This window comes from Dama dama, chromosome 19 (assembly GCF_033118175.1).
Source record: "Dama dama isolate Ldn47 chromosome 19, ASM3311817v1, whole genome shotgun sequence".
Taxonomy (NCBI): Eukaryota; Metazoa; Chordata; class Mammalia; order Artiodactyla; family Cervidae; genus Dama; species Dama dama.
The window spans coordinates 50,540,141-50,567,628 of NC_083699.1; the positions used below are offsets into that span (position 1 = coordinate 50,540,141).

A 27,488-nucleotide genomic window follows, 5' to 3' on the forward strand; every position below is an offset into this window, starting at 1 on the left:
ATATAATATCACTTATATGTGGAATATAAAAAAAAATACAAACAAATCTATATATAAGACAGGAATAGACTCACAGACATAGAAAACAAACTTATGGTTACCAAAAGGGAAGAGGGATAAATTAGGAGTATGGGATTAACACATACAAACTACTGTATCTAAAATAGATAAGCAATAAGAATTTACTTGTTGTATAGGACAAGGAACTGTATTCAGTATCTTTGATTAATCTATGATGAAAGATAATCTGAATAATATGCATATAACTGAATCACTTTGCTATATACCTGAAAGTGACACAATATTGTAAATCAACTATACATCCAAAAAAAAAAAAAAAAAGTCGGCAACCAGGACACTGATGGTCTAGAAAAGGAGCAAGGACAGATATAAGAACATATCCAAATATAACCCAGTGCATGAAATAACCTAACAATTTCCTAAACCGAGGGCATGTGAAGTATGTGCTTGGCCAGAACAGAGTGAACGTGGCCAGAGAAGACATCCCTGAAGTCATGTCTGATATTCAGATTTAGAGTAGAAGTTATTAGGGTGACCATACATAAATTTTGGTTCCCTTGGACAGACCCGGGGCGAGTGGTGGTAGCGCCTCTCTTTACTTTCAGTAGAGTCCTGGTTGGGGTAATGTGTCATGTGGTCACCTAGTTATTGAAAAGGAAGGAGGAAGATGTTCTAAGTTGATGGTAATTGCTCTGTTGGCTGCCTCTAGTGCTTAAGGTTTCCTGATGCTGAGGCAGGCCCAAGCCTTATAGAGAAGTGGTTAATTTGAATATAGCTCTGCTTCCTGATTAGTTATAGGATAATCAAAGGTAGTTATTCCCAAGCTGACCTAGCATGTAGCTAGAATTCAAATTTCACTCTGACCTAGGGGCTCCTCTGCTACTTCCACCCTTCCAACCTCTTCCACAAATTGAATACATGACCATTAAATTTTCCAGTGAGCAGAAGAGTATCTATAGTAAGAGTAGGTCATTTGGCTGCTGAGCCGGCCTCCTAATTGTAAATCTGGGAACTGTTCTCCCTAGAGAAGTTCTTGACTTTTAATAGACGAGCCTATGTATGGCTAGTGTAAAATATGTTCAAATGGTAGAAAATGATAGCTTGAAGTAAGTAGAGACTTGGCCTGGGTGGGCGCTGTTTCTTTCCTGGTGTCTTCCCCCTGTTCCATTGGCTTTGTCAAGGCCACCTTATTGGGCACCTCCTTTCTGAGCAGAGCACTGAGTTGACCATTTCTGATTCAGCCTGGGAGCCTAACTTTAGTTTCAACTTGTAAGAAAAGTGGGTTTGTGGGGGAGGCCTCAGAGGCCTCTCCCCTGTGCCCACAGGATGATTGGTCTGACTCCAAGCAACCAGAGATGCCCACCTGGACGTTGCAGGACTTGGGAAGCGGACACAGGGGACATCCTTCAGGCAGCATCTCCTTGGAGTCTCTGTTCAGAGAGGCTTCCAGTCAACAGGGAAACCAGACATGCAGCTTACTCTGTGTACGAACAGGCGGACCAATGCTTCTGGGATTACAGAAATGAAGTGATGGCCAGATCTTTTGTAGATGTTTTGTCCTGTTGTTTGGTTATGGGTTGTTGTTTAGAGGTGGCAAAGTGGGAATAATCTCTTTGGCTTTCCCTGGGCTTAAGACATTATCTTCTGTCACCCTGGACACTATTTTATTTTTCTAGCTAAGAGATGCGGGAAGGGGTACAGGGAAGCATTGTCTCAACTAAGGTTCCTTGCTCGGAACCTGCCAAGGTTCCTGCCAAGTTGAGAGTGTAAGTACATGCTTGTGCCAAATCACAGCTTTCCAGAAGCTCACTTGGGCCTAGAAACCAAGAATGACAAAGCCATCAAAGAGACGGAATGCAGCCCCGGCTAACAGGTGTGAGAAGGAGCAGGATTCTTCAATATCATGTCCTGAATTTCCTGCATCAGACACTGGACTCTTGGAAAACCCAGGGGACTGCATTCTCTTAAGGAAAATCCTGAATTGGGTAATCTAAAAAACCAGAGTGAGAGTAAAACTGATTCTAACTTCAAGCATGAATGATACATTATTTCATTTGAATACTTAGAAGTACATTATTAATTTAATGGTATATTTGGTATGGACAAGCACATTTAGTAGTCCCTTTTTGTCCTAATCCACCACACCTGGAGAGGGCTAGCTGGTTAGCTGTGATGCCCACTGGATGGAAGCTTACCTAAATTACTCAGGAGAAAATATTCTAACAACTAGGATGAGCATTTCAAAGCTTTGCAGTGATAGTAAACAACATACTTCTCTTTAGAGTCCTGTTCCCATCTTATTAGTGTGGGGGAAAGCGAACACTTAACACCCAATAAACACTAAGCCCACATTCCCCTCTAAGCCGGATACTAAGAAACAGAATGCTGATTTGTATTGGTTGAGCATCCTGAGCAGGGTTCAGAACTGTGGGGTTCAGGAGTGGAAAAACATGAAGGATTTAAAAGTCTGTGAACAGCCCAGGGCCCCACTAGCCTCTTTATTCCCAATTTTACTTTCCCCTGTGTTTACAGTGTTCTCTTGTATTGACCTGGCCTCTCCAGTAGGATTCCAAGTCCCCTGTCTTCGAGATGTGTACTCCCTGTCTAGGTGTGAGCCCGGCTGACACTTGGAGTGGCCCCTTATCTTCCTGCTGGCCCCCTATTCCCGAGTCAGGATTGGGAGGGAGTGGGGCTCTTTCCTCCCCACTTGGGCCTGTTGAGCTGACACCTGTGAGCAGAGTCCTCTCTCCAGAGGGTCACTCACACGCGGCCGTGTTCCTGCTGATGCACCGTGCTCTCTGTGCCCATCAGCTTTCTCCATGCCCTTTCCTCTGGGTCCCCCGGGGTCACCATTTTTCTCAACAGTGCCCCTCTGGAGCGGGTTTGGGGGCCAGAGAAGAGACGACACATGTTAGCCTTGTCAGTACCTTCAGTGAGTGATGCCTGAGGAGGAGGTGAGGTAGGCATGATTGGTGGAAAAATTCATCAAAGGAGAAAATGCGTCACTCTGTTATCATCCACTGTTGCAGTATGGTAAGAACTGGATGTTCTCAGCAACGTCCCTAATCCCCTGCTGAGACAGGGAAACAGGGGGTGTCTGCTTTGGGAGGGAGGCAGGCTGTGGTGCAGAAGGGCCTCAAGCTGCAGCCCAGCATGAGGGTCACCTCAGAATAGCTGAGGGTCCATGTGGGTGCCGGGCCAGCCCTGCCACAGACAGCTTGAGCTTGAGTGGGTTCTCCTGCCTTCCCAAGGGGCATGAAAGGGAAGGTGAGAGGGGATGGTCTGCCAACCCCTGGCGAGTGTCCTGGGTCCCAGAGCCTGTCTAGAGGAGGTGTGAGGGGTTCCCCGGTCAGCAGCTCCGTGGGGTGTGGGATACACTGGGACCATGGGTAAGGGCTGTGTGAACTTGAAGTTGCTCAGCTTTAAAGAGCCATCGCTGGAGGGGACACTCCGGAACCTGCAGAGCCACATGCTCAAGGGAGCAGCACCAGAGTGGGTATGAGCAGAGTAGCTGGGCTGGGCTGGGGAGGAAGCAGGCAGGCGGCCATAGGTGAGCCACCTTCACCTATTAATTCTCTCGAGGGCTCTTCCCCAGCAGGCTGAGGGATCCTGATGTCCAGGGCCCTCAGGGCCAAAGTGAGGAGTGCTGACCCTCCAAAGGTGCTCCCCGAGTCTCAGCTTTCTCTAGCTCCTGTTTCTCACCCCCTGATGCTTTGATTCCATCCTCTGAAGGCACGAATCCCCATGGGGTCTGGGATGGAGCTGGGCAAACACACAGTGATGGGTGTGCAGACATACTGTGCGTTCTGACCTCTCAGCCGGGGCCCCTCCTGCTCTGCAGGGAGCAGTGTTGATAAACCTGGCTTGCTTGGCTCTGTATGGACACCACTGGTAATGTAAATATTCTAAGTAGTCACAGAGGAGTCACGTCTTTTCAGCATGTTTTCTCTAGCTGTGGAGTAGGCTTTTGAGACAAACATCAGGGGCCTAAGAAGCTGGGATCTGGAAGAAGCTTCTTATAGATGGAATGAACCGCAGGAATGAATGAACTTCTGGAATTTCCTTACTGAGGCGGGTGTGCGTGCTTGTGGCTGTGGCTTCTGGCTACTGTGTATACATTATGCGTCCTGGCATACAGGGTTTAGCTAATGGCTAGCAGCCTGGTTGATCAATTCAGAACCAGAAGCGACTGGTAATTGTCAAGTTCCCTGAGCATGCCTCATCCAGCCCACCAGCGAGAGGTTAAGGGCAGCTTGTCTGAGCTGCTGTCTGCAGACCAAAGGGAGTGAAGCCCCCGAGGTGCTCAGGCTCACAAAGGCTGACAGGATGTGTGTATCAGGTTATAACTGGTACATCCAGGAGTGATGTTAGAGGTCTTCTAACCCCAGAAAGGTTAGGATATTCCCCCTGGGCCCTCTGTCAGCAGATCCTGCCCCTGAAATTCAGTAGCTCCGGTCTTAAGTTAGAGGCTTCTGTGTGAGCCTCCAGTTTTCTTACTGATAGTCTGAGGGTAAGCTAAGGCCCCCTTGTGTTCTGATGCTCTGTGTAATCTAGGACAACATACCAGCACCCTGGACTCTGACCCACTCCCAGCTCCTCCCCATGGCATCACTAACAGTATGACATTGTCACCTGGCTCTGAACCTTGGAGTCAGAGGCCTGGGTTCAAATTCAGCTGATAAAAAGTAGCTGTCATTGGTAGCTTTGCGACTTCGGATAGATTGCTCAACTTCCGAGTCTATAAGAGGTGATATTCATAACTCTTATAGAGTTGCTTTGAAAATGAAAGTTAACTTAGGCAAAACTCTCAGTACAGTGCCTACCTCCTAGTAAGCATTCAGTAAATGGATTATTTCGATTGTAGACATTGTGGTTCATGAGCACTTCATTTGGCTGAATCTGAGGTTTCCTTACTGTGATACTGGGGTTGGGTGGAACCAGTGCTTCTCTGACTCTACCATCCTCAAGGGAAGTGGAAAAAGAAATAGTATTCTAAGGGTAGGGGCTGGGAATGTAGCCTGAAGCAGCTTGCAAAAAGCAATCACATTTCTTTGAAGTCTTAGGATGACTTGTAAAATCAACTTATAGTTGTCATTTGGTACAACAATGTGAATGCATTGGTTCTCATATAAAAATACTTCTGCCAAATCTTTGAGTATAATTTATGCACAAGGACAAGTTGCTCCACTCTGAGGAAGGGGGTATGAGAGCATGATTTTTAAGGTCCTTTCCAGCCCTAACATTCCAGGTTCCCAGGGTGAGTGAGTCTCCTCCACAAAGGACCTGAAATTGGTACCCAAGAATCCTGAAGGGACCTTACGGGGTAGGCTCGCCTGTGCCCCTGCCCCTCGTGAGACTGCACGGTGCTGGGGTGGGGTGGGGGGAGCGCTGGTGGAGGAGGGAAGATGACGCAGCCCCTCAGAGTGAAGACTGAAGAATCCTGAAGGAGGAGCAGGGCTGTGTCTGAGCCTGACTTTCCGTCCTTGGGCTGATAAGTGGCTGAGTTGGGTTGGCAGCTCTCCACCACCCCAGGTAAACTCCAGGAAACAATAAACCATTGTTTCTCATCCAGAGCTGGGGGCTCCTGGAGACAGGACCTCCTGTCACAGGAGGGCAGGTGAGGGCAAGGGGTGAACTCCATGTGGAAGCACAGAGCTTGTCACACTGCCAAGGTGTCCTCTGGGCAGTTCCGATGCAACAGCCAAGGCCAACGTCTAGGGCTGTGCCTAGCCAGTGGCAGGAGAATTGAGGGGAGTCTGGAGAAGAGCTGCATGCTCTGGGGGAGAACACAGAGATGTCTGTCCTGTGAATGGGAAGAGAGAGCATCTCTGTGCATGGGGCGAGGTGTACCTACTGATGTTGGCGTGGGTCCTTCATAAACTAGCTGAAGATTACTCAGTAAGCACGGTCTCTCCCTCAGGCATGAGGGGTTGAAAAGAAGCCATCCTTTTGTTTGGGACAAATAATAAGCGGCTTTCCCTGGGCAAGGGCCTGACTACATTAGTCAAACTTGTACCCGTCAGATATCATTCCAATTAAATCTAAAGGAATATCAACACAGGTGCGATACTGAAAATTTCCTGTTGGGCATGGTATTTATTATGATAAGATCGAAAATATCTTGCTAAATTCTCCTGGAAGATATTGTTGAATTGAGCCAGGATTTGGAGTCAGGAGGATTGGACTCTAGTTCTGCCTTATTAGCTATGTAACTTTGCAAATCACTTGGTCTTTGAGCCTCAGATTTTCCATCAATAAAATGGGATCGTAATGTATCTCAGTATGTTGTGAAATTCAAATGAGATCTTGATTGGGAAAGCATCTCATAAGTTGTCAGTATGTGGAAGTTTATTGTAAATCGAAAGTCTTTTGGTAGCATTATCTAATTACTACTTTCTAGGCCCTCCGCAATCTACTCTCAGTTTAATGACTATATCCTTCAGAACCTCTCTTGACCCATCCATTTGCCAGGTCAGTTTCCTTGCTCTGAGACATGCTCAACCATCTCCCCTGCCCAGCTTAGCTGTCTACCACAGGACTCACTTGTTTAGATGGTCATGGTTCATTCTCTCTGCCTTGAAAATTTCAGAGATCTCTGACCTCCTGTCTTTGAGGATACATAGGTCTATTTTGTATCCTGGGCCTGTTTCCTCATTTGTAAAGTAAGAGGATTGGCCTAGATGATTCCCTACCAATCCTCACCTTTTGTGATCCAACCGCATTCCACTGTGGTAAAAGGAAGCAGGAATTGGAATAAGAGCAATGCATCTTGTCTAGCCAATGACACATAACTGATAAAAAGACATCAGTGTAAGAGTGTGAATTAGTAAATTACTCTCTGTGATAGATAAGGTAATGTTTGCAGCAATATTTCAATGAGCTTGAATGTTTAAGTGATAAGTGAATCCTCTCATTGCTCCTCAGAGGTGACTTACCAGAAAGCTACCATTTGCTGAGTGCTCACGGTGTGCCAGGTATGGTTAGAAATGGCTATAGTTACATTGTGTTGGGTATTCTAAGTATCTACTTTGTGTTAGATACTTGACCTTCCCTCTAATCTCTACAGAGCCCCACAAAACAGATATACAGATGGGAAAATTGAAGTTTAGAGAGATTAAGTAAATCACCCATAGTGATCCAACTATTAAGTGGCAGAAGTAGGTTCAAGTGCAGTATGTCTGACTATACAGCCTGTGATGAGATGGCTCACTCAAGTCCACTGGCTGGCATCACCAACTAGCTCACTCTTAGATTGTCATTTTCTTGTTCCTAGTGTCCCAGGACTAGAGATTACCCCAGCAGTGTTCTTGATACGGTTCTGGGCTTGACCTTAGAGTAGGAACTGATCATTGGAAAACCCCACCTGGATATAGCACCCTCCCTTCTCTAGCATGTTGGAGACAACCAATCTTGGCTCCTTCCTACTTCCCTTTCTGTATGCACCTGTCCCCTGACTCAGTGCTAACCAAGAGTGGGAGGGAAACTAGAAATCCATAACACTGTTGGCTGGGTGGGCCAGTGGCTAAAGCCAGAGGCAGGTTTTGTCTGTGGGAGTAATTAGAAAACAATTAGAAAAAAATTAGAAAGCAATTGCAAATTTGAATATCAAATCCAGAGCCTATAGGAGTTGGTGAAGCAGGTCAGCTTGTCTCATTTTCTTGCGCTGTGTCAGGGTTTGCAAAAGAAGAATCCCCATGCCGCTCAGTAAGGGAAGCTTGAGAGAACCGGGGATGTGCTCAAGCCAGTGGGGTGCTGCCAACTGCTCAGGCCTCAGGAGGTTCTGTAGGAGCTATGGACACTTGTGGCTAGAGACAGTTTTCAGACTCAGCCCTGGTTCTTATCAGCGACCACATCTCTGCAGCCCCTCCTGTCGACAGTGCTTCCCACTCCCCCTCTCCTTGGAAGACACTGTTTCATTAATTTTGCTGTTAATATTTGCTGCTCTGCTAAGGGAAGGCACTGTAAGTACTTATTCTACTCCTGACACTTAGTAAGTGCTCATTAAATAGATTCCTTTTTTTCCTTGGGATTTCCCTTTAGCTCTTTCAGCCCCTTTGACATCTGGACAGATGTCATAGAATCAGAAGCTGGACCTGGGAGGGGCCAGAGGCTGAAAAGCTAAGTGCATACACATTCATTCCTAACATGGGTCAAGTCTTCAGGGACTTCATGGTCTGTGCCCATGTCCCACAGGTGTGCCCTGAGGACCAGGTGAAGGTGAAAGTAGCTCAGTCGTGTCTGACTCTTGCCATCCCATGGACTATACAGTCAGTCCATGGAATTCTCCAGGCCAGAATACTGGAGTGGGTTGCCGTTCCCTTCTCCAGGGGATCTTCCCAACCCAGGGACCAAAACCCAGGTCTCCTGCATTGCAGGCAGATTCTTTACCAGCTGAGCCATCAGGGAAGCCCCTGTCTAATTCAACTGCCAACCTGTGAAGCCCTGTGTGGCGGGCCTGGAACAGTAGCCTCTCCTTTCTCCTCTTGGTGCCCTGAAACATCTTTTTCTGCTCTGGGCTTGTCTCCCCCTACTGGAACCTTTCCTACCTGCCCAGGTGTCCTAGAAGAGGCTGCAACAGTCCTAGAGACACCGGTGCACTAGGACAGGTGCACTAGACGCCCTTCAGGTCAGAGTGAGAGAGAAGAACCAGAGACGGGAAGTGAGTTTCTTAAGGTCACACAGCTGATTAGGGTGCATCCACAGTGAGCACCAGAACCTCTGATTCTCCTGAGCTATTTAACTGTCAGATGCTGCCTGCCGATTTCTGGCCCCCTCCTTGGCCAACGCTGCTTCTATCCTCTGAGTTCTGTCATAAATCTTAAAACAACAACACCACTGCCATTAACAATAGCCGCCTCTATGGACTGAGCACTTACCACGTGCCAGAGACTGGGCCAGGCTGTTCTTATACGCATGTTTGACCCTCATAGCGATCCTGCAGGTATGAGAGTGTTAGTAGTAGCTCCATTTTACAGATGAGTAAACGAAGACTGAGGTTGTCCCTTTCCTCAGGCCACACAGTTTCACAGTGGAGAATGCATGTCTGACTACATAGCAGTCTGGTCCCCGCTAAGGGGCACCCTGTGGGTGGGAGCATGAGCACTGTTCCTCCTCCCCAGGTGGATTTCCTGCATTCCTGCAGACTGAGGTAAGGCTGCCTAAGTCCTCACAGTGCTCATCTCACAGGCACATGAGTGGGGCTTAGCAGGATGGAGTGGGGAGACTAGGTCTTTGAGAAGGGGATGGTTGAATAAACTAGCCTGTGACCCCAAACTGACTTCTGCAGGGATGATACTGGTAATGAGCTGAGTGAACTTTAGGATGTTGCTAGACTGTGATAGGAATGCACATATTGCTAATTTAATTATAGTCAGGGGCTCTGGCTCAGGCTTTGATTTCTTTTTGCATGTGACTTTTACTGCCGAAAGCTTCTCTCAGCTGGTCTCATTAAATCTCAAATTAAGCAAGAATCCCAACAGGAAGAGAGCAGCTCCAGGAAACCAGACCTCACTCGTTCACACTGTGCATTCAGTTGGCTGTGTTTATTTGGTTTGATCCCCTTTTAAGAAAATTAAAAAATAACATTCTGCTAAAGACGTGGGCACTCAGGATAGAGTTGCTGAGTGGATACCCTCCTCGTGCCCTTGGTCTGCTGCTCTGCTCATGTGGCTGGGCTGGTGAGAGCAGCTCCTCTGCCTGCAGAAGCCAGCCCTCCTTTATTGTGCCTTTCAAGAAGAAAGGTACAGGACATTCTTGGGGAGGGAGGGGCTGTCAGTGGGTTCAGAGAAGAGCTCAATTGTGGTGGAGCTGGGGGAGGAGTGGGCTGGCTTTGCCTAATTTCCCTTAGGAACCCAGGAACCCATCAGAGTCTTTCAAGGCTGCCAGCAGGAAGCCCAGAGAGTGTACCCAGGGCTTGGTGAATTGTGCTCACTTCACACCCAGCAAGCCTGAGAAGCTAAGCGGAGAAAGGATGTATGACTTCCATGTCAGGACTAAAGCCAGGACTGGCACCTGTGTGTCTGGAACCAAATGCCAGTAGGCCCCAGGGGATAGATTTTTTTTTTTTTTTTAATTGTTGTGGCCTGTTCACCCACTCCTTTCCCTACATCCTTTCTCTCACATTCACATGTTCGCTCCACAACAAAATTAAGTAGTGCCTTAGTTTGGAAGTGATGGTTTTTAAGTGCTTTTTTTTTCAGCCCAACTTTCAATTTATTCATGTATTTCACAAGCACTTGTTGAGAGCTTACTGTGTGCTCATCTGTATTCTAGGCGTTAGGGATACAATTGTGAATGAAACACACAGAACCCATGACCCATTGCAGGAGCTTGTGTTCCAGTGGGGAAGACGGATGTTCATCAAAGAACCACATGGCTACATAGGGGCCAACTATGATGTGAGTGATAGATACACTTTCCACGATTTTGCCCAAATTACCATCCTTGGTTCTGTCCAGTTCAAAATAACTTTCCAGCCCTGTTGCCTTCCAAGAGACCTCTGTCTAGGAGACCTAGATGTCGATTCACCTCTGTTCCTCAGTGGTGAATAGCAAGTTTTTTTTTTTTTTTTAATTCAATTTCTTCCTTTATTATCCATAAAATACTTGAATAACTGGCATGTGCAAGGTCTAAGGTCTTCCAGAATCTGGGGTGCATATTCAGTCTTGACCAAGAATTCAGTTGACTTGAAGGTGTTACCCTCATCTGTCTCTGTCTTCAAATCTCTCTGGTCCACATGTGTTTAGCCTTTCTCCTTGGGAAAAAAAGATGGAATAAAATTAGGTATTGATTCACCTTCTTTCCCATCTGCCCTCAAAGTCACACACCAATACTGCTAAAACCTCTTTTCCCTTTTCACTTGTGTGCTTTTCAGAGGACAGAAGAGGAGATGGTGACGGGGAGGTGGGGTGTACAGGGGAGAGGCTACAGCAACAGTTCTCAAAGTGGGCCCTGCAGACTTTGGGGGCCCATGAGGTTCTTTCATGGGCCCAGGAGGCCCAAATGGTTTTTTATAATACAATGTCATTTGCTTTTTTTGTGTGTGTGTGTCTTTTTTTTTTTTTTGTCATTTGCTTTTTTCACTCTCCTTATGTCTCAAGTGACATTTTCCAGTGGCTGCAAAGAGTGTGATGTTATAACTAGCTGGATACAGAAGCAGACATGAAAACCTGTCTTCTATTAAAGAAATAGAAATTAAATACAAATTAAAGGAATTTGCAAAAATGAGCAACTCTTCTTACTAAACTTATTCTTGGTTTTATTTTGGAAAATATATTTTTCTTTAAAAATTCTTGTCTATGTTAATATAATGAGATCATTATTAATGTTTTTGAATGAATTAGTATTTCTTTAGTTTTAATTAATACAGTAAATATGTAATACAGTTACTATTGATGGCAGCACATAAGTTCTTTGGGATCTTCAATAATTTTAGGAGCATGAAGGACCTTGAGACCAAAATGTTTGAGAACTGCTGAGCTAGAGGCTAAGGAGTCAGCTAGGTGTTAGGAGAAGACCAGTTACTCAGGAATCAGACATGAGCCAGTAGAACAGCTTGTGTGCATGCTAAGTTGTTTCAGTCATGTCCGACTCTGTGTGATCCCAATGACTGTAGCACGCCAGGTTCCTCTAATTCCAAATCCTCATTTCTGATTTGGACATCTGTAGTCTGTCCCAAGGTGTGAGTTGTATAGCATGAGAGATTCCTTTGGAACTATGGAAATACATTCTCTCCTCCAGAGGAGAGGGACTGGTCTGGACATCACCTTGTTACCATGCTTTAGAAGTATGCACCAGGGACCAATTCTGAAGCTCTCCAGGACCAGCACTGCTAGATCTTCTTCTCAACATGAACACAATCTGTGGAGTGTGGTTCAAATCTCAGCCCAGATTCTTTAAGATGATTGCAACACAGGAGTCCCCTGTCCATCTGCTCTCTGGGCTTGCTCCCACTCCAGGGATCATAAACCAGGCTTCTTCAATTCAAGGAGGAGGGAGCTGGGTCTCAGGAGGCAAGGGTCCCACCAGTCCTGGGTGGTAATCCTAGACCAGATGTGTCTAGAGCTGGGTTGTGTTCCAGGCCAGATGTGGAGTTGGGGGTGGGCCCAGCCCTGCCAAGGATTCAGCTCTTGGCTTGACAGCGTCCTCCGTTTGCTCCACACTTGGAGTGGAATGTGCAGCTCTGAACAAGTCAAAACCTGTGAGCTTCGACTCTTGGTTTCCCCAGGACTCCACTCAGAGCCTTTGCAGCTGGCAGCCAGGGGTTTCAAAGGTCACCCCAGCTGGGCGGATTGAAAGAACAGATCTCTCTGACCGAGTGAAATTGGCTGCCCGGTACAAGGCAAGTTGCAACATCTTCGAGCAGTCAGCCAAACGCCCCTTAACTTTTCAGCCTGGCCCTGGGCTCTGCGGCAGCCCTGGCTCTCCCTCACTGTCCTCCTTCTCGGACAGACCTTGGACACGCATCTCAGCGGTACAGTGGTGAAGTGGCCACCCACGCGTACCAACTCATGGGAGAGCTGCCCAGGGAGAGGCCACGGTAAGGCGCATCCATCCTCTGGCATGTGGCCCTGTCCCACTGCCTGCTCCTGTGGCTCACGGCAAGTCAGCAGGCTCAGCCCACAGCCGAGAAGCAGCTCGTTTCAGGATTAAGAGCGATTAGGGCATTTGTCGGGATTTGAGGGCTCTGAAGAGAGAGGATTAAGGTGGAGAGAGGGAGCTGTCATTGCTGGGGGCATTTGCACCTGGGTGGTTTGCTGTATCTGCTGTGTGCCCGTGGCTCCGTGGGTTCATAGCCGACTGCCAGGCTGCCAGCACAGAGCCCGCTGGGAGCCCTTCCCTGTGGGGAAGGTATGGTATTTCCAGAAGCCTTGCTACCGGATCAGGTGCTTAAGGACAATGATCATTTGAAATGTGTGCACTTTGGATGGGGAAGGGGGCAGCTGGTTTCTCTAAACTTCTGTTGTATAACATGATTCTTGATTTAAAACTTTTCTCTAAGTCTTTGTGCCTCAGTCTTTTTGCCCTCTCTTTTGGCCATCGTTCCATAGTTGAAAGTGCTCCTTTCTGGGTTCAAGAGACAATTTGAAGTGCTTTTGATAAAATTAAAGTCAAATTAATTTAGTGCTGCTTTGAATGATAAACAAACTCTGCTACTTATGAAAACCCTATTTGGAGGTGAGCTTTGGCCCACGCCTTGCGTGTGTGTGACAGGCTGTGGCTTCCAGCTCTCAGACCACTGCTCTTCTGATCCCCTCTTTGTTTTTTTTCTCTTCTTACTTCTATTCTTTTGATCCGTATTTAACTGGTGTTGAATGGAACCCCCTAGCTAGGTGTATTCAATTCTAGCCACTGAGCCCTGCTCTGCCGGTAGAGAAATTATTGCAGAAACCACCCAGCCCTGCTGGTGCTCTTGACTGGAATGTGGTCCCTAGGCTGAATGAGGGATTAGAAGGGAACAAGGGTGTTTTGTATTATTATTGTTACTATTATTATTATTCTGATTGAGCATTCCAGATATGTCAGTAATCATTCACTGGCAGTATGGACAGGATCTGTTTATGTGGCTGATGGCAGTGGGTGGAGCGATAGGCTGAGCAGAGCTGCTTGGTATACCTGACCAGCTTGGGAGTGGGCTCTGGTTAATAACCAGCCTGCTCACCCACCCTCACCCCTCACAGTGCACTTGCTGCACTGACTTGCCTGTTCTAACCTGAAGCCAGACTTTCCCACCTGGCCAGGGATGGATGAATTCTGTCTTCTGTGTTTGAGGCTGAGCATGTTCCTTTTGTTGATAGCATCCAAGACCTTCAAGAGATCTCAGAAGGTCAGAATCAAGAGGATTAATAGAGAGGATTCTGAGCCTGATGTCACTACTCTTAGTTTCCAGCTCCCTTGAAAGCACAGAGGAAGAGTCTTGTGTCTTCCAAAGCCAGAACTGAGAGCAGAAGGGAGTGTAACACTCCCCCTCCCCCTTCCTTTGTGCAGTTCCCAAGCCTCTGCCTATCGCCTGTCCCATTATTGGGGAAAGCAGGAAATGCCTCCTCTGAGTCTGGGGCCCTCCAGAAAGCCCACAGGGTATGGCTGTGATCAGAATTCAGTTTGGTTTCCACTTCTTAGCTCTGTGACCTTGGATTACATGGAGTTGACTTTCTGAGCCCTGGTGTCCTCGTTTGTGAAAGGAGAATAATCAGAACTGCCTTGTAGGACCAGGGATTGAGTGAGATTAGGGCCCAGCACGAAGCTGGGTGCACACACCCTGCCTCTTTACTGCTGGGACAGATAGAACAGTATGCAGGGGCTGCCAGGGCCCCCAGTCCCTCCTACCCACCTTCTCATGGTCTGCCATCTGCTTCCCACTGCTGTTATACAATAACCACGTGCAGATACCCTTGCTCTGAGGATAATCAGGCTGACCTGGGCTTGCCGTCCTTGGTGGAAAGGATCTGTCCTACAGGCTGGGAGACTTGCTTTCCCTTTGGGAGCTGGATGATGATGTTGACAGCTAGCATTTACTAAGTGCCTCTTATGCTGCCCTGAGTGTTTTATATACACTCTCATTCAAATCCTCCCCTCAACCTTGCAAAGTTATTATCATTCCCATTTTACCAAAAGGGAAACTGAGGCCAGGAGAGTTGAAGTACCTTGCTCAGGCCACAGCTGAAAAGTATCAGTGCCCTGGATTTGTGGCTGGGTAGGACCCTTGTGATACCTGCCCTTACTCGACCTGATCACCACTGCTGCTGGCAGCACAGAGTGTGTCTGTCCCCTCACTTCAGAGGCAGTGGAGGAGGGGAGACGGAGAAGGGACCCCTCTAGGGTATTGTCCTGGCAGGCCCTATAGGATGTAAGGACCCCAATCCTTCTCTACCCCTATGTTATCCCACTCATCATACACACATGTAATTGTGCACTGGGGCAATGGCACCCCACTCCAGTACTCTTGCCTGGAAAATGCCATGGACAGAGGAGCCTGGTAGGCTGCAGTCCATGGGGTCGTGAAGAGTCGGACACGACTGAGCGACTTCACTTTCACTTTTCACTTTTGTGCACTGGAGAAGGAAATGGCAACCCACTCCAGTGTTCTTGCCTGGAGAATCCCAGAGATGGGGTCGCACAGAGTCGGACACGACTGAAGTGACTTAGCAGTAGCAGTATCCCTTGTTACACACTAGATATTTAATAAATATATTTTAAATGAGTGAATGACTATATCCTGATTCTTGCTGTTAAAATTATATCATGATTACTTGGAAATGGTCCTGCAAACACATACACAAACACAATGATATAAATATGGCAAAATATTAATTGTTGAATCCAGCAATAGGTATTCAAGGTACTCACTTTTTATCATTCTTTCTATTTTCCCATTTGAAATTTTCCATTATGAAACTTATTTTTGGTTTAAAATTTCTATGTCAATCAATTCCTATTATTATTTTCCTTGTAAATATATACTCATATAAATGCCTGATATAGTTAACCAGTTCTCACTGTTGGATATTTAACTGTTTTTTTCTTTCTATTTCTGTTTAACTAGATTATTTTTCTATGTATTTTCCTATAAATAATGTGGTAAACATTCTTTTATGTAAATTTGGAACTATATCTCCGATTTGTTCTCAAAAACACATTTCTGAATGTAGGATTATTGGGGAAAGAAATGGACTATTTTTTTCAGAATCTTTTTTCCAAATTGCTTTCTAGAAAGATTGCATCCGTTTATACTCCTCCAAAGGATATGAGTGGTATCCAGAGTCTCACTAGTATTTGTTATCTTTCTTTTTAAATGTTAGTTTGGTTATTTTTTAAAAACAATGACTTCTTAATTTGCACTCTTGGATTCTGATTGAGGCTAGACAGCATCCATTTGTGTTGTGGTCATTTATCTTCTGTGAACTGTCCAAGTGATAGCTTGCTTATTATGTTAGCTGTTTTCTCGTATATAGAGTGTCCTAGTCCTTCATTCTTTTTTTGTTTGTTTGTTTTTAAGTCCTGGGGTGCTTTGTCACTTGTTTATCTGACAGTGTTGGGTCTTAGTGGCAGCACATGGGGTCTTGGTTGCATCATTCAGGGCCTTTCGTGTGACACCACAGACTCTCTGGTTGCGGGCAGCGGGCTCAGTAGTTGCAGAGCACGTGGGCTTCAGTAGCTGTGACACATGGGCTCGGCAGTGGTGGTGCACTGGCTCGGCTGCTCTGCAGTATGTGGGATCTTAGTTCCCCAGTCAGGGATGGAACCCATCTCCCCTGCATTGCAAGGTAGATTCTTAACCCCTGGACTACCAGGGACGTCCCAGTCCTTTATCCTCCTTGAAAACATTGTATCCCAGACCATCATTCCCCTTTTAATGTTGCCGATGGTATGTGATGACAGAAAGTCTCAGGTCTATATGTGTGTGGTCAGAGATCTCCGCTTTCTCCCTTATTACCTCAACCTCAAACACCCTTCCCACCAGCCAACTCTGACTGCTTACCGGAGGCAAGAGGGCCCAGGGGTTAAGAGTAAGTGCCACACACCTGGGATCAAATGCCAGTTCTGCCCCCTGCTAAATGCCATGGGTGCGTGCTAAGTTGCTTCAGTCGTGTCCAGCTCTTTGTGACCCCATGGACTATATAGCCCTCTAGGCTTCTCTGTCCATGGGATTCTCCATGCAAGCATACTGGAGAGGGTTGCCATTTCCTACTCCAGGGGATCTTCTCAACCCAGAGATTGAAACCACATCTCCTGCGTCTCCTGCACTGACAGGCAGGTTCTTTACCACTAGTGCCACCTGGCCCTAAGCAAATTTCTTAATCTCACTGAGCCTCCATTTCTCATCTATAAAATGGGGATGATGAGATTATCTATCTCCTAGTGTTGTAAGGAGAAATGAACTATTGTTTATAAAGTGCTTAGAGTAGTTCCTGATATATAGTAAATGCTACATAAATTTGGTTTTTCTTGTTACTGCAGTGAACCTGTGAGTCTTATCATTTTGAAAGGATTTTGTTTGCAAAGCTGATATCTCATCAGTGAAAGAGAAAGCTAGGTTTGTCAAGCAGGGGATGTACCCTGTTACAGACAAACCTAGGTCTATGTTATTTTAATTTGTACTTCAAAATACATCTCTCTTTTATTTTTGTTAGATGTTATTAAATTTAAACAAACTAATTATATGCCCAGACACTACTGTTCATCTCTGTCAGCTTATCCCATTTGGCACGGGACTTAAGCTTGTGACTAAAGATCCCAAGAAAGTGAACAGAAAATAAAAACTAGAAATACTCTTTAGTTTACCAGGTATTTGTTAAATTGCAGGCCTCCGATAGGTCAGGTACTGTGGATTCCATGCTGAGTAGGAATGGATACACGGTCCCTGGTGTGGGTCCCTGGAGTGGAACCATCCCATCCTGGTGAGGCACCCACCTGGTTTAGAATCTGGAACAAGGATACATGGGACACATTCCCGGGTGTGGCAAAAGGTGTCCAGTAACCTTGGCTGGGTTCTGACGACCTGGTTTCTCTCCACTGCTGCCTGTTTTCCCAGCCTGCTTCTCCAGCCTTTCCTGTGGACTTCGACAGCTTTCCCACTCCCTGGCTTTCCAACATATCCCATCTACTTTTATGAGAGCCAGAGTCCATTTCTGAATTTGCAACCAAAACCTGGTTCACACCTGTTAATGATTCCATTTCTAGAACTAACCTGAAGGAAGTCCCTTTGTTCCAACCGACCAACCAGCCCCCATAGACAACGAGGCCCTGGACCAGGTTTTCTTGTCAGTGATGCCACCATTGTGCTTTGTCTCTTTGGGTGAGTGACTTACCTCCTCTGGGCTTCACTTAGTAAGTGGAGGAGTGAGCCTGGATAACCTTAAAATGCTCCCTTCTCTGATGTCCTGTGGCCTTTGAGGCTTTTTCGCAGTCCAGTCCACAGAAATGGGATATCCTCCCCAGCCTTGCTTCCTTGCCTGCTTTCAGCCCCACACTCTGGCCTCACCTCACCCAGATTCCTTGCCATATTAACCTCAAACTCTCTCCTTCCTGGGCGTATGGATCCCATTTTTCCTTAGCCTAAGAGCCCTCACAGTTCAGGCAAAAGAAGCTTTTACTTCCTACCAAGAGCGCCTAACGCAGTTACTGATTCTGAAGGTTGAATACTGTTAGGCACTGATTTTAGATAACCATTGTAAGAACACTGAGAATCATCTGGTTTTTCTGTTCCTGCATCAGCTGCCCTTCTCCTGAAAGTTCTCCATGGGATTTGGGGGAACCCAGGACATGGCCCTGGGAGCTGCTGCCTGGGGTGGGCTGGGCCTCACTCTTAACAGCTTCACGAGTTGAGAATACAGAGCCTCTGGTTCCTAGAGAGGAGCTCCAGGTGGACCCTGACCTAGTGAGTCTCCCTGTAAAACCCAACCAGCACCCTGGGCACGCCGGCCGCCTATAGGGAGGACGGGCTGTACTTTGTCTGACCGGATCTTCCTTCCTGTTTGCAGACCATGGGGGATGTGAAGCTGGCCGCCCAGACACACGTTTCCAAAACCTCCCTCACTGTGGATCACTCGAGAGTCAGCTCCATGCCCCTGACTGAGGCCCCTGCTTTCACTTTGCCCCCTCGGAACCTCTGCATCAAGGAAGGAGCCACCGCCAAGTTTGAAGGGAGGGTAAGCAGTGAGGCTGAGTGGCGGCTCGGGAGGGGAGTGCGGGGAGTGCGGTGGCGGCGGTGGGCGTGGTTGGGTAGGTGGGAGGTGGGGAAGTGGACGTGGGCTGGGGGTTGCTTCTGTTTCAGCCTTCTCAGCAGCTGACACGGCAGAAAGCCTGCTTTCCTTTGGACCCTCATATAAATTGAATACAAGTCCATTGGCCCTATTTCTTTTGTTTATAGTTGACTTTGGGTTGTGTTGGAGAATTGGGGGTTGGGGAGAGACATTGAGATGTTTTGCTATTTATGCAAGTCATGTTCTGGTTCGTGCACCTGATTATAGGAGAAGGGCAGGGTGATGGCAGAAAGTGTACAACTTGGATTTAAATGTGTGTTAGTCGCTCAGTTGTGTCCGAATCTTTGCGACCCCATGGACTGTAGCCAGCCAGGCTTCTCTGTCCATGGAATTTTCCAGCCAAGAATACTTGAGTGGGTTTCTATTCCTTTTTCCAGGGGCTCTTCCCCACCCAAGATCGAATCTGGGTCTCCTTCATTGCAGTGAATTCTTTACTGATCTGAACCATCAGTTTAAAGATGTGCCCTCAAATCTGGACAGTGAAGAATGAACTCTCATTTTTCTCTTACTTCCTACCTGGAAGGAGTGTTTGGTTGACAACCTCTTGTGTATCCATCTGGTACATCCAAAGCAATGGGGGTAGGAGAGAGTACTCCTCATTTCAGTTCTGTCACCTTTTGCTAATAAGTATTGGTCTCTTGCCCATACTGGGTGTCCATTTCTTCCTCTGCAAACAGACAATGATATTTCCTTGTCCACCTTGTACTAAAAAGGAGAAGAAGATGGGAAGACTATCAGTAAGAACATTGAGGTTATGCCCAGCTGGACAGACCATTAGTAAGCTGCTGGCTCAAGCCACCAGGAAGTCAGATCATCAGCTTGACTTGGAGATGCACATGGAAGTCAGGAGGTTTGCAAGTAATATTTGTCCTAGATTAAACACAGGCAGTCTTCCCCAAGAAATGCTTTAGAAGCTGGAAGGCTTTGATCTGAGCAAAAGACAGCTGAGGTGATGAACTCACAGGTTGCACTTTGAGTTTACAAGTTAAGTCTGTGGATGGAAGGGGTCAAGAGCATCACTCTTCCTGGATGTTGCTGGGCCTTGCCTTTGTTTAAGTGGCAGGTTTGGCTGTGTGGTCATCTGTAGAGTATTCAGGGGCTGTGTTATGTGCTCTATACAGGCCTGTCTAGTTAACTGCTGGTAGATCTGACATTCCTTGTCATATTGTATCTTTTACTTAAAGAAGGGGAATGTTGGTGATGCTGCTGAGGAGTCAGCTCTTCTCTCTGGGCTCTATCAGCATGAGTGCTTTTTTTATGTTGCTCTGACTGTGGGCCCCATCCTCCCATGCCCGTAACTGTCAGGAAAGAAGCAACAGGAAGAGTCTCTGGGGATTTAGAAATGTGAGTAAAGTTTTAATATATGATACAACATAATGAACACTGAAAATGAGCCTGTTAAATGAAAGAAGCCAGACACAGAAGACCACATATTGAATGATTCCATGTATCTGAAATGTCCAGAACAGACAAACGTATGGCAATAGAAAGTAGATGAGTGGTTGCTGATGGCTAGGGAGGAAGAGTGGGGAGTGACTGCTGAAGGGTGCAGACTTTCTTTTGGGGATGATGAAAATGTTCTGAAATTAGGTATTGGTCATGGTTGCACATGGTTGCATATGGTTGCACATATTTGGATGGCATTATCAACTCAGTGGACTTGAGTCTGAGCAAACTCTGGGAGATAGTGGGCTTCCCTTGTGGCTCAGCTGGTAAAAAGTCCACCTGTAATGAGGGAGACCTGTGTTTGATCCCTGGATTGGGAAGATCCCCTGGAGAAGGGAAAGGCTACACACTCCAGTATTCTGGCCTGGAGAATTCCAAGGACTGTATAGTCCATGGGGAAACAAAGAGTTGGACACGACTGAGCAACTGAACAACATGGTTGCATGACTTTTGAATATGTTATAGAACACTGGATTTACACTTAAAAAATTAAAAGTGAACTTTTGAAAAAAATGGCTTGGCAAAATTGATCCATACCCACCCTCCTGCCCTATTGTTTGTCAGAGATGAACTCCTCCCTCAAATTAATACAAACTGTGGAGAGTAAGAGATGACCTAGCCTCTATAGATGGAGAGGTGTTGTTTTGTTTGCTGACTGTGGAGGTCATGAAGGATCTGAGCCTTTGGGCTATTTGAGTTGGAACCTTTGTAGAATGAACACTGACCCAGGAGTCCACACACTGGAGTTCTCTGTTGCTCAGTTATTCTCAGATTGGCAGGTCAGACCTTCTCTGGACCTTGGTTACCTTATCTGAGAAGAAATAGCTAGTTGTTTCTGTGTTTTCTGGCTTGCAAGGATGTGAAAAGAAAACAAATTGAGGAAGAAACTGGCAAAAGCAGTTCATAAAGTCAAAAAGTATAGTAGTAACAGTATTTTTTTTAAATGAGGTAACATTCAAATATGTAAATTTGACTATCTTAAACAATTCAATGGCATTTCATACATTCATGATGCTGATTGCAGTATTCTTAAAGCAGAGCATTCTCTAGGTGAACATTTTATTTTGCTGATATTGAGGAAATAGTTGACTTTGTATATTACATGTGGGCTGTAGGTCAAAGTGAATGTGTTTCTTAGAAGTCAACCTGTGGAGCTCGGTTACCACTCATCAACTCCCTGGAATTAACCCAGAACAACACCATGACAGCATGCTGTTACATAGTGGACACAGAAGGAAGAAGATTCCAGAGAGATGTTAGGTGGAGTGTCTGGGCTCCATCTGAGAACTTCCAGAGAAAAACACAGAGGGAAGTTCTTTCATAGAAAGTGCTTTATAAACTAGCATGTTGTGAATGTGTATTATCACTGTAGCAAAGGACACAAAGGAATGCCTTGCATCAAGGTAGAGCCATGTCAAATGACTTCAGAATGAGGAAGTGGTTGTTTGGATACCAAAATGCAGTTGCGCGGTGGATGCACCTGATCTGGCAGCCTCAGAGAAGGGAAAGGTAGAGTCTGAGTGACATGAGCTTAGAGCAGGAATTTTCTGTTAAAAGACTGAGCGCCAAATGGGGTCCCCTCCTCATATCCTTTAGGCTTTTTCCATATTGTGGCAGATACTTTGGGCCAACATGTAGCCCACAACCAGCCCCCTTTGCCCTTCCCTTTTCTGCTCTAGAGGCATTGCACAATTTGCCTTTGCAGCTAAGAGTGGCTCAGTGACACATTTGGCTAAAGTTTGCTCGCATATTTTTGGTAAAACTCTCGCTTTTCTGATTAAAATAAATCACTGGTTCTCTCATATTCCACCTCACCCTTACTTCCTATCTTAACTGCTGATTTGATGCCTGGAGCTCAGGCAGTCATATTGAAACTATGAGGGAACAAGCCAGAATACAAAGGGTTGGTCAGTGTGGGCATGGGCAATGTGCATGGGAGTGGAGGGCACAGCAGTGGAGGGAGCATAAAGACCAGCAGCTAAGACACAAAAGTCTTAAGGCTTAGAGAGTTTCCCTGATAGGATCTTTGACTGTGGTCATTCACACAGGAAATTTTACAGAAAGTGTTCCTAACACCTAATGAGATGCACGTGGAGATACTGTCTCTTTAAATGATGGGAATAAATAGGGGAGAAGACATAGTACAGAAAAGAACCAAAAAACCCTTTCAAGTCCTTACCAAATCTACCAACAGTGAGGGGAGTGCTTGAGTTGAATGTGCCCTGCAGATAAAGCATCCCAGAGGGATTTGCTCCTCCCTGACTGTGGCCATCCGGCTTGAACCAACAGGGTCTAAGGCCTCTTAAGAGGAAGTCAACCATATGGTGTTAAGTGATGATTTAATGTCATTGTAGAAAACTACTGTTTGATCAGGGTCTACTGCTTAGGCCAAAGCTACCTACCCCCTCCTCTTTCTTTGTTGGCTCTGCCAGCTTAAGAAGATTGTATTTTCCCAGAACTCATTCAACTTTGGATCCATACCTCATCAGTGCCACATTTAGACAACCTGAACCTACATTCTAGAAACCTGTTTTGTCATCTGGCCACACTGTCACATAAGAGCAGGGCATCTTGTCTGCCCAAGGGATGTACCCAGTGGAACCACACCAACACCCATGTTCTGAGCATCCAGAACTCTGAAATTCTCTACCAAAGGGCCCTGAGCCCACTTCTGATGACATCATGGGCCTCTTCCCGTGAGAAGACTTTCCTGGGACTGAGTGGGGTGATGGTCAAGGACAACAGTTTGCTTAGGGAACTAAAAAGGTAGATGAAACTCAGATGTGGGGATCTGTTGTCCACCCATGGGCATAGGAGGACCCGACAGTGCAGATGCAAGTAGGGTGTGGTATGCCACTGCCTGCTGAGTGTTACTGGGCCCAGGGTGTGGGGGGCCTCCATGGACAGGTAACTGGGCGCCTGCACATGCCAGGGGCTCACTGAAGTGCTTCCTCCTGTTCTGTTGCCCATGAGGGCAGCCATGGGCTGCCTGCTTCCCCCACATAGAGTCAAGTATGAAAGGAGCGAGATGGTAGGAGAAAATGCTGGCATTACTGGAGATTTCTCCCCTTTTGCCCTGGAATTCATTCTTATCAGACAAAGCAAACATGTTGATAGGCCCTGGCTGTGCTGTGAATCAAATGAGCTGGTATTTGAGTGACTCTTGAAGTACAGCCCAAATGAGGTTTCAGTCCAGACTGAGGGGTTCAGTGTTCACTGAAGGGGTTTCACAATAAAAAGCTGGCCTGGCCTCATCATGGAGGGTGGAGGAAGGGACCAGAGAAGACTTGATCCATGAAAACGTGAATAACTCCTCAGTTTCCACTTTAACCAACAGTGGTATCCTTCCCCCATTAACTTCTTCCCAGTTCACTTCTAACTCAGAAGCGCTCAACCACTTAGAGAAATTTGAAGGGAGCATCTAGTCTGCTTTCTTTCCTCAAAAATCTTTTTTGGGGGAAGTGGGGGGTGAGGCTTAGCTTGCAGAATTTTAGTTCCCCAACCAGCGATTAAACCCGGGCCGAGGCAGTAAAAGCACCCAGTTCCAACCACTGGACCATCAGGGAATTCCCTGTGCTCAGAAGTATTAGTAAGTTTTAACCACAGGTTCTTAAGAAAAACATGTGCGTATGAAACAGTAGGATATGACAGTATAATTAAATGCTTGAAATAGCACAATTAAATAGTTTGTACTATAGGAATTTAGCTGTGATTAAGATGAGGTTTGCAGTGGTTTGGAAACTGATTTCTTGCTTCCTGACTTTGGTCCTCCCACTTCGTCCTTACAGCTTATAGGTCTGACTGTCCACTTCCCTGCTTAATATCCTCGAACCTGTGATGAGGTTCCTCAGCGCTGCCCACAAGGCCCTTCTGGTCGACTCCTGGCTCTCCAGCCCTGAGCTCTTTCCTCCCTTCCTTGCCAGTAGCATCTCTTGCCCAGCCCTACTCACCCACACAGATGCAACATGGATACTTTGTTCTGCTATCACCTTTGTGAGAAAGGGTAAACAAGGAAGGCATTTTATCTTCCCTGTTGGTTAGGAAAGGGGACAGAGTGTGACAGGAAGGGAACTAGCATTTGTCATTGCCTTATTGGTGTCAGGCATGTGATCTTAGTTCTTTTGTCCTCATGGCAAAGTAGCTTTGTCCCCATTTAAAAGTTTAAAAAAAATTTATAGAATTTTTAAATGTAATACTATGCTTATAGTTATTTCAAGATATTGGCTATATTCCCCATGTTGTATAGTACATCCTGGTAGCCTATCTTACACCCAATAGTTGTACCACTTACTCTCCACCCCTAGAGTGCCCTTCCCCACCCTCCCAATTGGTAACCACTACCAACTTGTTCTCTTATATCTCTGAGTCTGCTTTTTTTTTTGTATTCACTAATTTGTTGTATTTTTTTAGACTCTGCATATAAGTGATATCATGCAGCATTTGTCTTTGTCTGACTTATTTCACTTAGCATAATGCTCTCATATCCCCATTTTTATAGAAGAAGAACCCAGGGGCTCAGAGTGACTACAGACGTTGCCAAGGTTATGTCAGTAAGTGAAGGAGGCAGTACTTTTGGGTCCAAATCTTGTATTCTTTTCACTGTATGATGTCATCCCTTTTGTATGTGTCATCTGGTTCCTTGAACTCCGTGGTTGTTTCTTATTCATCTTGGTGCCCCAGAAGTAGCACAGTGGCTGCCACATGACGGGTGCTCAATAAATGTTTGGTTTCCTTGAAAAGGTGATAGGGTCTGACTTCAGACCTCTTACCAGTCATGTTCATAGGCATTTGGCTCCATGTTTCTTAGAGGCTGTTGTCCCCCCCCCACCCCCCATCCTGTTCCCTGCAGTGTTCCTGTCCATATCCATGCATCCCTGCTCCCTTCTTGACCTCAGGTCATGCCTTTATCAAGAATACCTTCCTTCTCCCACACTGTCTTATCCAGCATCAAGGTCCATTTAAACCCTACCTCCTTCAGGCTACTTTCCTTAAGTATATTTTCTCTTTAAAGCATTTTATTAGAGGACAGAAGAACCATGGTAATAGGATGTAGAAAATTCCCAATAATCACATAAAATCTTTCGTGAGTAATAACCACAGGAAAGAGTTGACTACCTTGGCCTTTTTAAAATGTATTATTCATTAATCATCTCTGTGCCTATAATTTTATTATAAAGAAAATAATTATTTAAATGTTAAACTATTTTTAAAACAAGCATTCCAGCAAAAGTAAAAATATTCCTTGCCTTGACCCTTACTTCCAGAGGTATACACCATTAACAATTTGGGTATCCTTCCAGAAATATTCCATAAAAATATAAGCATAAATCTGCATGTGATTTTGCATATACAAATGGACCCATCTACATGCACTGATCTGCAACTTGCTCTTTTTGCTTAACATCCCTTGGCATTTCTTTTTAGACGTTAGCACATAGATCTACACCATAGGTATATCTGAGCCAATTCTTAGATTTCTAGCCCTCAATTGCTTCCCTCTCTGAATTCCTATAATACTTATACGACTCATTTTTTAAAATTAATATGCAGCTTTATCAGTTATTATTTATTGTCTTTTGCTTCCTCATTGCAAATGAGTTCTTTGAGGTCCAGAACTGCATTGTCCAGTAGGATAGCCACACTTGACTACTTAAATTTAGGTTAAGATTAATGAAAATAAAATAAAAAATTCAGATCCTCAGCCTTGCTAGCCACATTTTCAGTGCTCAATATCCACATGTGGATAATAGCTACTGTGTTGGGCAGCACAGATTATTGAACATTTCTATCATCACAGAAAGCTCTATTGGGGAGGGCTGATCACAGCCACTTTTGCATTTAATTCAGTCCCCATGTAACCAGAGGTCCACAGCTAGAAGATATATTCACAATAGCTGTTCCATTCATAGTAGAAAGTAGACATTAAATTTTTGAGAATTTTCTTAGGGCATAAAATTCATTGAAAGAAAAATATAATCCCTTGATGAATGAATCTTTGTCTTCCACTTTCATTGAGGAATGGTAATCTTGGTGTTCCAACAAGCTGAACATGCTCCCAAAATTTCTGTGGCCATCTGTTCCAACTGATTCAGGAAGTCTCATGACAAGGAGGCTGGAGGTGGGTTGCCTGGTGTCACAGAGTTCCTGAAGTATTCAGAGAAAAAGCAATAGAATGGAAATGACAGGGCAGGTCATGCTGAAACTACAATTGTCAGCAGTTGGTGGATACTCTGATTCAAAATGTCAGGCTGAACCTATTTATTATCTTCTCCTCCCTCCAAATATGCCACTGAAATGGGAGAAAGGGTTAAAAAGAGTTAATTTAGAGTTGCACTGAGAACAGGAGAGGGGAATTAGTGGATGGGGGGTGTCCATGCTGTAACATATGAGAGCCACATATTTGAGATGAAAGGATTTGGAAACTAAGAGTGAACTGTAGGGCAGATATCAGGGTTACTAAGGGATGTTTGTTTAATATCTCTATGGAGAAAACCAAAGCTCGTGGTATGGATATTAATCAGTATCAGAAAGTCTTTGTGCTTTGCCACCAGGTAAAATGTGTTGGATGTCCAGTTGCTGTCCAGTTACTCCATGCCCAGACACTCCAAGTGAAGCCCACCAGTAGGCATGCCCCACTCCCACAGGGAGCTTGCAGTCAAGCCCCTCACTGAGGGAGGTAAGACTGTACCCAGGGGATGGAAAGTCTACATTTGGAAACTAGTTCATCAATCATAGATTATGAAGAGTTAATTCATGGCCACCAGATGTTTGAAGAAAATATTTGTACAGTGTAACATTGCTATCAAGAAATTGTTCTTTTTGAAAGTCAACCTTTAGACAAAGCTCAAAAGTGTTAGTTATAGTAACAGAACAGCAAGTAAACTCTGTAAGCTTTGGCAAGCCATAAGTAAAGTAATGGTGAATGGTAAGGTTGAGGAGAGAAGGAGAGGAAGAGAAAACTACAAGGGCACTACAGTCCTCATCTTACATGGTAGGAAGTGAGATGCCATCTAAAACAGATGGATCAAATAACAGAGACCTGGGCGTATGACTTAAAACCATAATGATAGAGGTAAAAAATGGTCAGCCCATCGGCCATATTTGGCACACAGACCTTTTACATTTGGTCAGCAGTATTCTCAAAAAAATTTGAGCTAAGATTTACAAATGGAAAGCTTACATATATAATTCATTTCTGAATGGCTTTTCTCAAAAAATATCAGGCAGCACTTCCATGTGGCAACACTTGGTCAGTGGACA

General features: G+C 45.5%; 1 protein-coding gene across 6 annotated transcripts in view; it reads left to right on the forward strand.

Annotated features, from left to right (window-relative positions):
- Window positions 1–27,488, forward strand: part of MYLK (myosin light chain kinase) — a 280,134-nt gene that overhangs the window by 75,159 nt on the left and 177,487 nt on the right. For 4 of the 6 annotated variants that reach the window (XM_061166997.1, XM_061166994.1, XM_061166996.1 and 1 more), the window contains one exon: window positions 18,501–18,668. In XM_061166997.1, the coding sequence (XP_061022980.1) occupies window positions 18,504–18,668 (165 nt within the window). In that variant the 5' untranslated portion in view covers window positions 18,501–18,503. Of the gene's footprint in view, window positions 1–10,293; window positions 10,419–12,362; window positions 12,560–18,500; window positions 18,669–27,488 lie in introns of those variants that run through there. The other 2 variants (XM_061166999.1, XM_061166998.1) reach the window with 2 other exon arrangements.